General features: G+C 45.2%; 1 protein-coding gene across 2 annotated transcripts; it reads left to right on the top strand.

Moving 5' to 3' along the window:
* The first annotated feature begins 289 nt into the window (after positions 1 to 289).
* On the top strand, positions 290 to 11,993 carry LOC140577634 (E3 ubiquitin-protein ligase RNF26-like). Of its 2 annotated transcripts, XM_072708766.1 has the most exons (3): positions 290 to 558; positions 7,541 to 9,576; positions 10,039 to 11,993. In XM_072708766.1, the coding sequence occupies exon 3, from the start codon at positions 10,129 to 10,131 to the stop codon at positions 11,329 to 11,331; it is 1,203 nt and encodes a 400-aa protein (XP_072564867.1). In that variant the 5' UTR covers positions 290 to 558; positions 7,541 to 9,576; positions 10,039 to 10,128; the 3' UTR covers positions 11,332 to 11,993. The 2 variants fall into 2 exon arrangements, with proteins under 2 accessions (XP_072564867.1, XP_072564868.1); XM_072708767.1 differs by lacking the exons at positions 290 to 558; positions 7,541 to 9,576 and adding an exon at positions 9,583 to 9,888.
* The last annotated feature ends 2,165 nt before the right edge of the window (positions 11,994 to 14,158 follow it).

The raw sequence follows: 14,158 nt of genomic DNA, 5'->3' as shown, positions 1-14,158 counted from the left end.
ATCCCAACTCCAAGCGCTCCCCGAAGTTTCCTTGCATAAGCCGACTTTGCCTGAGAGACAGCGCGCAGTAACTCAGGAATATTGCCTATCGATTCCTGGTGTGCTTACCTTGCAAAGTCAGGAAGATGACATGAAGTCCTGCGGAGTAAAGAGCGCTCTTCGACGCGGCCATCCTCAAACCACGTCTGATCCCGTCTGAAGAGCGAATGAAGGCACTGAGACGCGGACCCTAAGTAGATTCAGCGAAAGCAAGGAAGAGAGAATGGGCGGGGAATTAAGCCTGTTAGTACAGTAAGAGGCGTTTGCAGGCTACTGTGCTATCTATTGACGGGCACGTAGGGAGAATTAATCCACAGCGCACGTATTATTACATGGCATCTCTGCATTGGGAACGCCTGATTCAGCTAATAATTACAATAATAATCCTTGGCAACCTACAGTAATATCCTGTATTTATTAATTACTAATCAGTCAGTTTGCTTCCTGGAAGGGAAAAACTGTGACAGACCAGCCAGGAGCAAAGCAGGCGGCTCACTCTCAAGGATTCCATTTCAAGAGGTGAGTAGGTTTACTGAACAGGCACAGGTAACGATTGGCTTTGAAAGCAACAACATAAATGGTCATTGTTATAATGTATTGTTATATGTGATACTAAAAATGCTATTGATTGTAATGCTAAGCAACTGGCTAGATTCATAATTTATCTGTATTCAAGGCATCCTCAAAGGCAAGTCATACCTCTAATTGGGGGCCATACAGAGGAACACTTTGTTATCCATCACCTGCCGCATTCCATGTCTACATCAGATGGACATCCTTATTGTCAGCACCAAAAGTTTCTTTTCAGGGTCTGGTTCCTTTACACTTTTTATTTGTGCCTTTCTGATACATTTTCAGAAATTTGGGGGTCATGAGAAAGCTCTCGAGAAGTAGACTTTGAGACTCTACGACAGCGGAAGGCTATCAGGGGCTCACTTGCACATATAGTCAGGGACTGTATAATGCACAACATTGTCCAAGACTCTGACATAGAAGAATATCGGGGATCCACTCACGCACAGTCAGGGACTGTATAATGCACAGCATTGTTATGGACTGGCACACACAGACTCAGCATATATACATGGCAGATACAACAAACAACAAACAAATTTATTTTTGTATAGCGCATTATCACAACATTACATTGTCCCAAAGCGCTTTACAGCATCCCCACCCAAAGCCCCCAGTGAGTAAGCCATAGGCGACAGTGGCAAGGAAAAACTCCCTAGAAGGAAGAAACCTTGGGAGGGACCAGACTCAAAGGGGGAGCCCATCCTCCAGGGGCCGGCAGGGAGAGTCAAATACAGTGTAGTCTGAAACACAAACGCAGAGTAGGGGGGAGATGACAAGCCGGTGCCAACACTTCCTCCAATCGCCAGGCAGCCAGAAGGCAGGGAGCGGGTCGTACAAGGAAGATGACACTGGCAGAACGGCGAGCTGGATGCACGGTCGTCATTGGCAGTGGCGACGTCACATGTTGCAGGGTGTGCTGGACATCTTGATAGATTGAAGGCTCCAGGTAGCACCACCCAGGAGAAGGTGGTGGAAATAAATGCAATTAGTCAAAGTAAGGGAGACTATAGGCAGTGCTAAAAGTTAGATGAGTGCAATATGAAGTGCAATGCTCCGGCAGATATGGCTATGGCAGCATAAGTAGGAGGGAGAGGCAGGTGGGAATGCAGGCATGGGGAGTCCCTGAAATGTCAGCACTCCAATCCCACAAGCAATTGTGAAGCTAGAGTGACAGCACTGTCAATTCAGTTTATCCAAAGCCAATGGCACCGATCCCCACCCAGCTCTACACCTCACACTATAGGTTTAACTGGGAGTGAGAAGCTAGCTAGAACTAGTGTCCCTATAAGCTAAACTAAAAAGGTGTGTTAATCCAGACCTCTTTTTTATGGACTGGATGCATTGTATCTTTAATGTTTTGCGCATTGCGAAGGAACTTCATTATATGTTTCTGTCATCTATGCCATTGCTCTAGCCCCCGTCGTCATGAAATGCTTTCAGAGACTCGTCATGGCACAAGTCAAAAGCAACCTCCCCCACTCACCGGACCCACTACTTCACGACTGTTTAGTTGCTTGATAACAGTAATTGTTACAAGAATAGTCATTAGCTATAAATGGTAAATGGACTGCATTTATATAGCGCTTTTCTACTCCTACGAGTACTCAAAGAGCTTTACAATTTATGCCTCACATTCACCATCCACACACACATTCATACACCGGTGGCGGAGGCTGCCATGCAAGGCGCCAACCTGCACACTGGGAGCAATTTGGGGTTCAGTGTCTTGCTCAAGGACACTTTGATGGGACCAGGAAGAACCAGGGCTCGAACCTGCAACCTTCCAGTTGCCGAACGATAGCACTACCTCCTGTGCCACCATCTTCATCTATATATTCTATTCTATATATTTTACAATGCACATTTATTTTTCAGATGAAAAGCCTGCCAGCCTCACTATGCTATTGGGTGTTATACTAGTGGGGGGTGGAGGAGCATTTGTCATTAGGCGACTCAAATGCCTGACATTTGCTGATTATAAACGTCCCAAATGTCATATTGAAAGAGCACCGTGGTGCTACTCTACGGTGGCCGAGAGAGCTCAACACGCTGCAACTTCAAGAAAACACATGCAAACATAAAAAAACACAACAAATTAAGAAAACGTCTCCATCAGTTTGACAACACAGGCGCTGCAAATACGGAAACGTGCTGCAAACACAAAAAACGTGCTGCAAACACAAAAAACGCGGTGCAAACACAAAAAACGTGCTGCAAACACTAAAAACGCGGTGCAAACACAAAAAACGTGCTGCAAGCACAAAAAACGCGGTGCAAACACAAAAAACGTGCTGCAAACACTAAAAACGCGGTGCAAACACAAAAAACGTGCTGCAAGCACAAAAAAAGCGCTGCAAATAGCAGGCACCACAACGGAAATGTTTCAGGGGGACCTCAAAAAGTGACGAACCCATCTGGGAGCTGATTATTTGTTCAGTGGCTTTTGGTCAGAGCAGAGGTGTTGTGCGTGAACTAAAAGGTGTTTTTTTTTTAACAACCTGATCATACGATTCATTGGTCTTTTGGATATTATTAGACTAATCTGACGAATCACACACTTAACTGTGGAACGTTATTAATTTAATTGCCAATAAATATCTAAATAAATATATGCAAATAAATGACAAAATTCTGCAGTGCTTCATTAATGGTTAAAATCAGGTCAAAATTCATTATAGATTGATGGAAAAAAATATATTTTACAATTTATTCAGACCCCTTAATAATAATGAACAACGGAATACAAATAAAGCATGCTAAAATCGGTAACATTGTTATTTTTTGTTTTTTCAGATCAAAATGTATTGTCCGTTCTGTGGCTTTCAGCGGCCAACTTTGCACAAATTTTGTGGCTCATGTAGGCGAAATGTTAGTTTTGTCGTGAAGAATGCCCCTAAACCTGCAGGTGAGGACCAGGTGTCATGCCAGGCTGTGCCCAGAGGTAATATGAACAAATAATCAGCTCCCAGATGGGTTCGTCACTTTTTGAGGTCCCCCTGAAACATTTCCGTTGTGGTGCCTGCTATTTGCAGCGCTTTTTTTGTGCTTGCAGCACGTTTTTTGTGTTTGCACCGCGTTTTTAGTGTTTGCAGCACGTTTTTTGTGTTTGCACCGCGTTTTTTATGTTTGCAGCACGTTTTTTGTGTTTGCACCGCGTTTTTTGTGTTTGCAGCACGTTTCCGTATTTGCAGCGCCTGTGTTGTCAAACTGATGGAGACGTTTTCTTTATTTGTTGTGTTTTTTTTATGTTTGCATATGTTTTCTTGAAGTTGCAGCGTGTTGAGCTTTCTCGGCCAGCGTACTACTCAGTATGTGTGAACCACTAGATTTAAGAAAAACTTTATGAGGTATATGAACTATGAACTGTTTCCACACCCCTATTGTCTGCTAAGCTATACCCCTTTGTAGCATCACAACTTTAGGTACCTGTTAAGCTCCACCCATACTGCCTGGTATTCTCTGTCATAATAATAATAATAATAATTGATACTTTTATTGATCCCTGTGAGGAAATTGTCTTTTTATGCTTCCCTCAACTTGAAGAGTAAGCTGTCTGTGAGGGGTAGCTGGGAGGTAAGGGCCTTGGTCAAGGCCAGTGACCTTCTGATTACAGACCTTCTGATTCAGGTACACCCTGAATAGGATGCCTGTCCGTCACAGGGCACGGGGTTGGGGTACACCCTGAATGGGATGCCTGTCCGTCACAGGGCACGGGGTTGGGGTACACCCTGAATGTGATGCCAGTCCGTCACAGGGCACGGGGTTGGGGTACACCCTGAATGGGATGCCTGTCCGTCACAGGGCACGGGGTTGGGGTACACCCTGAATGGGATGCCTGTCCGTCACAGGGCACCAACAGACACACATATTGACGCACTCTCTGAACTGATAATGTTCCCAGAAGCTGCTGTACACTGTAAGTGGTGCTACCTCCCCCACCAGCGGATGTGCAGCACAGGTGGCCAACGCTTTGTGATTTCATCCCGCTTCAGCCTTGTTGCTGGACCATGACACAGATATTTCAACATCTGAGAAATCAGAACCATACTTAGGCCCATTGGTTATGGGTCTCCTTTTTTCTTTGAAGAAAAAAACTCCAAATAAAGGTATGTTTTACACACAGTGATGTCATGGTGAATAGTGGGTGGGGTTGGGGGGGTTGGCATTCGCTTTCTAATGCTGAAGGGGCTCCAGCTTGAGGCTGTAGGAGGGGGAGGGGTGAAAGCGGGCATTCTTCTCTGCCTCAGTTCCAGAGGCCATTATTCTGCATGAGTGGGGGGGGGGTTGTGCAAGCTGTACGCTAGTGGCAATGTCTTTAGAATATGGTAGGAGAACGGGCACCATTTTAGGGGTTTATGGATTAGGGCTGGTTGGACGGTCACAAAGGCAAGGATTATGTCCACAGGGCCTCCATCAGTCATAAATGAGCTGTTAGTTGTCATGGACACAGAGCAAAAATGTATGGAGAAGACAAGCCCAGCCCACACCTAAAGTTGTGATGCTACATAGGGGTATATCTTAACAGGCAATAGGGGTATGGAAAAAGTTCATAGTCCATATACCTCATAAAGTTTATTTTTTTTTTAAATCTAGGGGTCCACACATACCGAGTAGCACCACGGTGCTCTTTCAAGATGACATTTGGGACGTTTTTTTTTATTATTATTATTTTTTATTTTTGAAGGAGCTACTGGATATCTGAATTTCCCCCTTGGGAATAAATAAAGTATCTATCTATCTATCTATGGTGGGATGGGACAGGATCAGCCGAGACTCAGTGACAGAGCTATAAAGGCCTCCAGTTGGCTGAGCACAACTCCAGCATCACCCAGAAACTGGAGAGACATTTATCACCCATCAATCAGTAGCTAACAGGACAGTTTATGTTCTCCACGTTGTTATATCACCAGATATCAATCCAATGACAGGGACACTAATGCTCACACCACTGAGGCACGGAGTCCTTCAAAGCGAGTTTTTCCAGAGTGTGAGCATATCCATGGTGCTGAAGGAGGTTCAGCTCAGCCCTGTGGCGCCCTGTGGAATGTGAGGGTGTGCTCAGGTCAGGTCAGGTCCGGTCCGGTCATGCACCAGCGACCCCAACAATCCCCGATTTTTGTTTTCCCACAGAAGCTTCTTGTGCTGTATTCCCCGGCCACTCTGCTTGTCATTCTTCCCCTGCATATTAATAGCAATTTCTCCAGTTATGTTGGCAGGAACCCAAAGACAATATGGTCGTAGATGGAACCCCTTGCAAGACATCCAGAGCCAAAATCTGCTATTTAAGTCAATAAACACACTAACATATCTGAAGATGCCATGTGTTTCAATAATGTTATAGCGCTACAATGCAGTCATTTTTTCCAGTACATTAATTGTTCTCACACAGAATTTTGATATTTAATTGCTTTGGTTTATCAGGAATTTTAATTAAACATAACTGTATGCCAATTAGTGACAAAGTGTGAAGCAAAGAGTGAGGGTCTGTGAGGTTAAACATGACACCCTAAAGTAGGCAGATGGCCAGACAGGATCCTGAAAAATCATTAACAAAGACCCAAATCCCCATCCTCTTCCTTCTTTTGTAGGAAAAGTATATTCTTTTATGTTCAGGGGGCTGTTAAGATGGGGACTTCCTTGAGAATGCTGAGTCTGTTTTCCCACAGGGGTATGTGGGGTTGTTGGTCTGTGCAAAAAGACAGACAGATGTCATCACAAGCATGCGTTTAACGTTAAGAATGACTACGTTATGGCATGCCCGTTTAAAGGGGTTGGCTGTAGTGATGCGCGGGTCGGGTATTTTTCCAACCCGCGGGTCCCGCTTTTATGAAATTATTTGGCCCGCCCCAGCCCGCCCCGCAAATAAAGTGACAATTTCTTTACCCGCCCCAACCCGACCCGCGGGGTCCGCGGGTTACGAGACGACCCGCGCATCACTACTGCTTGGCGCTTTCGTGACTTGTCACGTGACGTAACCTTATCAAAGAACTTAATAAAATATGAAAATAGATATTCCCAAATATTTAATATAGGCTATAGGGAATTGCACGCAACATACATGGATTTTTTATTTAATTTTGTTTTTAATGACCCGCCCCAACCCGCCCCGCAAATAAAGTAACAATTTCTTTACCCGCCCCAACCCGACCCGCGGGTTACCCGCGGGGTCCGCGGGTTACGAGACGACCCGCGCATCACTAGTTGGCTGGGCATGAGAGAGGGCATTTCTGAGCTGAAGGCACTGAATACTGGACCCATTAGCTGGGTTTCCTGAGGAACTGTCCTTTCTTCCTGCAGTCCAAAGATAAGCAACTGAACTGATTTGTGTCAACCAGCATAAGGTGAGGCATGGATTAACTCATCTGGAGGCCTTATATTGACATCGATTTAACAAACCATTCTATTTTTCCTGAGATTGGCCCTAATAACCCATGCATTAATCTACATATCCTAGGATAGCCTATGCATTAATCTATATAGTCTAGGATAGCATGTGCATTAATCTACATAGCCTAGGATAGCCTATGCATTAATCTACATAGCCTAGGATAGCCTATCCATTAATCTGCCCTACCTACCTTGTGCCCTATGCTGCTGAAGATATGCTGCAGAAACCCCTGTAGCCCTGTGCATAGGCTATAGTTGAGGATAGTGAGGGGTATAACTTAGTGGTAGAGAACTTGTATGCAGATTAAGAGGTTCCTGGTTCAAATCCAGCTGCCCACTTTTTTGGGGGTTGCTCAGTAGGTTCAGACTCTGTGCCTGTGATCAGAAGGTCGCCGGTTCAAGGGCTGGCAGACTGATGCTGCCATTGGGTCCCTGAGCAAGGCCCGGAATCATCAGTTCCAGGGGTCCTGCATGCTGGGTGACCCTGCAATGTGAACCCCCCTCCAAGCTTGCTCCCACCTGTATGTGTGTCTTTTAGGTAAAAAGAGGATTTCCCCATGGAAAAGAACATCTCTAATCTACAGGCAAAGTGGCTGGAAGATGGATACATGTCATCTGACATACAGCAACTTTTGTCTTCATATTACATCTCTAATCTACAGGCAAAGTGGCTGGAAGATGGATACATGTCATCTGACATACAGCAACGTTTGTCTTCATATTACATCTCTAATCTACAGGCAAAGTGGCTGGAAGATGGATACATGTCATCTGACATACAGCAACGTTTGTCTTCAAATTTAAAAATCCCTCCTTACCACATGAATGTTTTAATGCAAACTTAACCCAGTTATTGTACTTGCTTAAATTATAGTTAGTCTTTAAGTCTTTAAGAGAATGAAATTCCACCTCAGATGTAACGACAACAAATAAGAATGGGAAGAGGTGCCATGCAGCATTATGGACAATATCCCCAGCAGTGAGATTTTAATGAATACATGTCTATAAAAGGAACACATCTGCCAAGATAAACATGAAACTCCAAACAATCGTTTACTCCATAGTTTATTGTCATTGAGGCATGAATCCTTACCCATTACACCAATTTCCCTTTTGCGTAATGGATATTTTGGGTTTTTTGTGAATTTCAGGAAGACGCAACGTGCAAGCTGTTGTTTGCTCAGATAGTTCAATGGGCCATTAATCATGAATAAGGGCAGGACTTAAGGTAGACAACACATGTTACAACAATAGACCATCCAAAGTGTGAGGTGAACAGGCAGTGGTGACGGAAAGCAGAGGAGTGGCTAGAAATTCTTGGTCCCCTGACAAAATGTGACCTTGGGCCCTGTTGAAGCCAATAATGTAATAGTTTTTCCATTTTTAACGTAATAAAAGTTTATAATGTAATAACTGGTCAATAATGTAATACCTTTTCTGAATTGTTAATGTAAGTTATTACATTAAGAACAGAGAAATGTATTACATTATTGGCATGTTATTACGTTATTGGTACTTATTACGTACATTATTGGCATATTATTACGTTATTGGTACGTATTACGTACATTATTGGCTGTTACAGGGCCCCCCACTAGGATTGGCACTTTCAATTTTGGATCCCCCCAGTAGATTTAGCCAAATAGGGGCAGTTTAACGTTAAACGCAAATTTCACTAGTAAATTTCACTTACTAACTAAACTCTGCTAGAGGTAAGACGTGTGTTAGAAGCAATCCGTGAATATTTTTTAATATTTTAATGCACTTTCATGCACTTTTCAGTATTATTGACCCATTTTTAAGTTTCATTGACATGTTTTTAATACAAGTACTATTTCATCACACGATAGGTACAATACTCATATCAAATAAAAATACTTTTTGATGACATTTTGGTGGTTTATTTTGAATTGCTTTAAAGTAGTAAAACACACTGCATCTTTAAGATTGCGATCATAAATACACATGATAAACTAACATGCAGAGCGGCTTATTCCACTCCCCCCGCTCTGTACTTGATATGTATTTGTCAATAATGTATATTTGTTTGTTTGTTTTTACTTGTTTGTTCTGGGTCAGATGAGGGATCTGCATGATTGCTCCAAAGAAACTGAAAATGGAAGGGGGTGTTTGTATTGTTTTATAGTGCTGTTTTCTGTCTCTTCGGATAGAAGTGATTTCACGCTGCTTTTCAACCTGTTATTCTTTGCATTGCTAGTAGGCTACTGTGATATGTAAATGAAAATACGAATTTGATAATACGGAAAAGTTTGTATCTAGATCGGGATGATCTAACCCAATGTTGCTTTGAAAAACCGGCACAAAAGTAAAATGGATTACCCAGTCCTGCATAGCAAATTTCCAAATCAAGATCATTCTGATCCAGATTAAACCTTTTGAACGACTAACCAAGAAAAATGGTTGGAAGATCGATGATTATTACGAAAATGGATATCTGTGCTTACTTGGTTGTGCCTAGTCTGCAATCGATTGACAGGCGATCGACTGTGAGACCTTAGAGATTTACAAAATCCGACGGAAATAATGTGGCTTAATGGCGTGTTGAATTCACAGGTAAAAGTCTTTCATAAAGTTTTAACAAGCTCAAAAGACTACTACAAATTGTGCGTGTGCCTGATATACAGTTTAATGAAAAGCGACATTTGATTTTTGTCATTTTGAGCTACTTTACTGCTTCGAATGGGTAAACACGGTGAAGGATGCGTTACATTTCAAATGTAAACATCCCCTCTGCCTGAGGAGCTGCTCCTTCGGCCGGATTCTCGGTTCGCCATTCGTCAGATTTATTGCTTTTTTTTTTTTCTTGCGAAATATAACGTAACTGGTTGGGATTTGCATTTTGTTTTCATTTATCGATCTGTCTTGGTAAGTTGGGTAACTTTTAGTAAATTATGTATACCGGGGAAGCCTGTTGTCGTGCTAACCAGCGTTTTCTCGAATTGTGTGCTGGTCGTAAAAATGGCGGAGGGGAAAATGAAGTAATTTGAGCTCTTTGTGTGTTGTTTGCCAATGTAGATGGTGTGGGCCGCTGCACGCGGGCCAGGACCGTAGTCATCCAGGGTACCGGCACACCCAGAGCAAGTCTGCGGGTGCACCGGCTGCGAGATGGGCCTCTTGTACTGCGTCTTCTGCGCCATTGGAAAGAGTATAGACATTTTATGCTTCTTGCTGGATTTGAACTTCTGGATGGTCCACTCGCTCATCCGGCTGCTGGTGACTGTGCTGTCCTTCGTGAAGGACTTGCCAGCAGTGCTGAGAGGCGCGCTGGCAGAGTGCTGGAGCACGGCCCTCCTGTGTGCTCTCAGCATGGTTGACGGGCTGTCGCAGGGCGTCAGGATGGCAGGACACTTTCTGGAGCACAGTGTGCTGCGGGTGAAAGAGCTGCTGCAGCGAGCCACACTCTCTGGCCACTCAGCGGTGCAGCAGGTTTGTGAGGCCTGCGGAGTTGTGCATGGTCTACTTCTCTATGTGCTCAACAGCGCCTCCACTGGGTTGACGTTAGGGGCACAGAGTGTCTGCTCTGCAGCTGTGGGCCTGTGGGATGTGGTAGGGGGGGCCCTGCTTCGAGCCGTTGAACTGACCGTGGCACTGCCAGCTGTGATTTGGAGTGGCCTCGCCGGTACTTCTGCCCTGCTGTGGACACTCTGTTGCTTTGTTCTGGAGTTCCTGGGTTCACTGAGCCGTGTCTTCGTCAGCGTCTTCCTGCTGGATCTCTGCGGCCTGGTGCTCGCTGTAATCGTGGTGGGTGTCGCGGTTCTCTACCTTAGCCCCAGCCTCGCTCGCCGCATTCTGTGGGATGGCGGCGCCTCCCCCATCATGGGGCGCCTGCGAGGGGTGCTGCGGCGCTTGCGTTTGCTGGCGCTGGAGAGCACACAGGTGGTCATGGAGTTGCAGACGCGGCTTCGTGCGGCATGGGGTGGGAGCTATGTCCAGAGGAGGGGGGTGGGGAGCCTTGACACTTCTCGCCGTCAGGTGACAACCAGTGATAGAACCCCGGGTGGCCTGGCGACACGGCGCAGCTCCACACTGGGCATGGCTGTCCCGTGCTCCAGCATGGAGGGGCCCCTGCAAAGACTCTCAGAAGAGGACCCCCCTGCTGACAGCCTGCTGGGCCTCCTGAAGGAGCAGGAGGACAGGAAGCGCTGCGTCATCTGCCAGGACAGCGCCAAGAGTGTGCTGCTTCTGCCTTGCCGTCACCTGTGTCTTTGCCGCGGCTGCACTCAGCTGCTACTGCGCCTCCCTGTGCACCAGCACAACTGCCCCCTGTGCCGCCACATGATCCTGCAGACCATGGATGTCTATCTCTGAGGAGGGCAACTTCCACACGCACGAGGCTCGCTCGTACAGCTGCTTCCTCTTCCAGGATCTCACTGGACATTCCACTCCCCTCTTTTGTGGGTCCGTTTGTGCATGAGATGGATGCTGGTGTTCTGTGCAGTCAGGTAGTCCTGTAAGGTGAGGTTGTCTGTCTTTTTTAATACTCCCTTGCAAATTGCAATAAAAGCACTGCAAAAATTCCAGCTGTTTTTGAATAAGACAGCAATGTCACAAAATTGTTTGCAGTCTGTGATATACCACAGGAACAATAGGAATCGTTTATACATAGCTTGGAGTCTGGATCCCCTTTCAGTAGTATTAAGTGCAAAGTTTTTTATATCATTGTGGATGTCTAAGAATTGTTTGATACTTTAAAATTGTCTTAATGTTTGTGATATTTGTTGAAAGCAGGTGCAATGCAGGTATTTTTATTAGAATAAATAAATTTCTAATATTGTTGATGGAAGTACTTTATTCCCAAATCATTTTTCCATATCTCCTGGGAACACCAGCTTTACATGGAATGAAAATGTCAAATTCACAAAGTATATGTATGCTGATCATTCATTCAATTTTGACTGATTTATACGCTTTGTCTTGGACCACCGTTATAATTTGTTTTATAATAAAGGGTTATGTCCATCACGGTTGAATTTCCTGTTGCATCCTGTGCTTCTCCTGTTTCCTGCCAAGTCCAGCCTGGGACCAGATATTGACCTGTTGTCAGGATTGCTATTAGTCTGTCAGCAAACAGCATTCCACACCTTTTATGTTTATGCTGAAATGGTATCGATTGGAGGACTCTGAAACCTAAAACCTACAGTTTTGCAGTAGAAAGCCTCCCTGATTTTGCAGGGGTAGTAATTGAATTCTGTCCAAAGGCATCATCCAGTAGGGCTTTTCTGGTCTTTGGTGCTCCTGTTCTCGGAAACTGTCTGCAGCTCTGACACCCTGTATGCCTGGCACCGTCCTCAAAGCTGTTGGGGCTGGATAAGGTGCCATGTGATTCTCTTGATCTTACTTTTTCGGGAACTTTTAATATTATTACCAGGATGTTCTCTGTTGTTTTGCAGTGTTTGATTGATTTTTAGGCCAGTGCTCCAGTAATGCGACGACCATTAGAGTTAAAGTTCCTGTTATGTAACTTCTTATAGCTTAAAATCTTAAAAAAAAATTGTTTTTATATGCAATAAGATCTTAGTGCTCATTACTTGGACTTGTCAAAATTGACATTTTCATTTAGTACTGCTGGGAGTGTAGCTTATTAGACCTATCTCAGCTTTGATTCTTGTTACAAATTATAATTCCGGATGAGAAGGGTCCAGTGGAGTAGTTTTCGGAGTTATGAGTCAAATAAGAACAATAGAGTTTTCAATAGTTCAGTCTGAACTTCGGTGTGCAGGTCATATGATCAGAGCCAGCTGATGCAGTTTCACAATGTTGGTTAAAAGTCTAATTTTTCAAGTTCATAATACTTAGCTAGTGAGGTTAATTTGGTTCTACTATGTTTTTTTAATCGTCTGGCCAGAATATTTTAATGCTTTGTATTTATTCTGGTAAATATGGAAAACAGGATCTGCTAAAGGAATGAAGGCAACAGGAACGATGGATGTAACACTAATAACGAGGAATGATGGATGTAAGGCTAATCATTGGCACCCTGTTTGATCCTCTTGATTCCTGCAGGTTTCTCTCATGTTTAATGTTCCTGCCTCAGGGTTCAATTCTGCTCACATTTAGTCTCAGAAGGAGCACTTCATAACCCCGAAGCTGCGCAGTCTTGTGCCATGTGAAAGTTAAAGCTACATAAGAGAAAATTCCTCCACGTGAGCCCCTGCCCTGTATACGTGTGATGCCCCGCCCCCGCCACACACTCCTGAAGCATACACGTGATGCCCCACCCCCGCCACGCACTCCTGAGGCATACACGTGACGCCCCCGGCACACACTCCTGAGGCATACACGTGACGCCCCGCCCCCGCCACGCACTCCTGAAGCATACACGTGACGCCCCGCCCCCACCACGCACTCCTGAGGCATACACGTGACGCCCCGCCCCCGCCACGCACTCCTGAGGCATACACGTGACGCCCCGCCCCCGCCACGCACTCCTGAGGCATACACGTGACGCCCCGCCCCCGCCACGCACTCCTGAGGCATACACGTGACGCCCCGCCCCCGCCACGCACTCCTGAGGCATACACGTGACGCCCCTGCCACACACACCTGAAGCATACACGTGACGCTCTTGCTCAGCCCCAACTCACTGGAACGCGGGGCGTGGGAATGGCCCAGTACTCAGTGGGAGGGGGGGCTTATCTGCGCATGCTGTCGGGGGGTGTGAGAGGAAGCGTGGGGGTGCTTGACAGACAGCTGGCCTCTCCTGGGGCTGCGGGTGGAATTTGCCGGAGCTCTGCGACGTTTCGCTGTCACTCTCCGTTCCCAAACCCCATGCTAAAAATATCGCAGCCCCCATATGTTAAAGGTGAACTCCCGTAAATTATTTTGTTTGATCACTAAAAGTTTGCAGTTCTTTACTTAATATGAAGTCCGTGGGACTGGAAATAAAGAAACCCATATAGAATAAATACAAGACTACGTTTTGTATTGGCACCTTGCAGACAGTCACTTAAATTGAAAGTGAGACGATGCCATACAGCTCACAGCACGTGTGACAGTGTTACTGGAGGGGTGAGATGCATGTAACGTCCTAGTGCCTTCCAAAGTGACCTTGATGTAGTCGTAAAGGTGTCTCCCAATTAAAGACACTTTACAGTCTTTACTAATTAAAGAATTGTTGGAATGTTTGTTCATATAT

This window comes from Paramormyrops kingsleyae, unplaced genomic scaffold, assembly GCF_048594095.1.
Source record: "Paramormyrops kingsleyae isolate MSU_618 unplaced genomic scaffold, PKINGS_0.4 ups294, whole genome shotgun sequence".
Lineage (NCBI taxonomy): Eukaryota > Metazoa > Chordata > Actinopteri > Osteoglossiformes > Mormyridae > Paramormyrops > Paramormyrops kingsleyae.
Note: the sequence above shows the minus strand (reverse complement) of the source record. Positions and strands in the feature narration are given on the sequence as shown.

What these genes read in the sequence shown, in the direction of transcription:
- LOC140577634 (XM_072708766.1), top strand. Translation starts at nt 10,129, where the DNA reads ATGGGCCTCTTGTACTGCGTCTTCTGCGCCATTGGAAAGAGTATAGAC.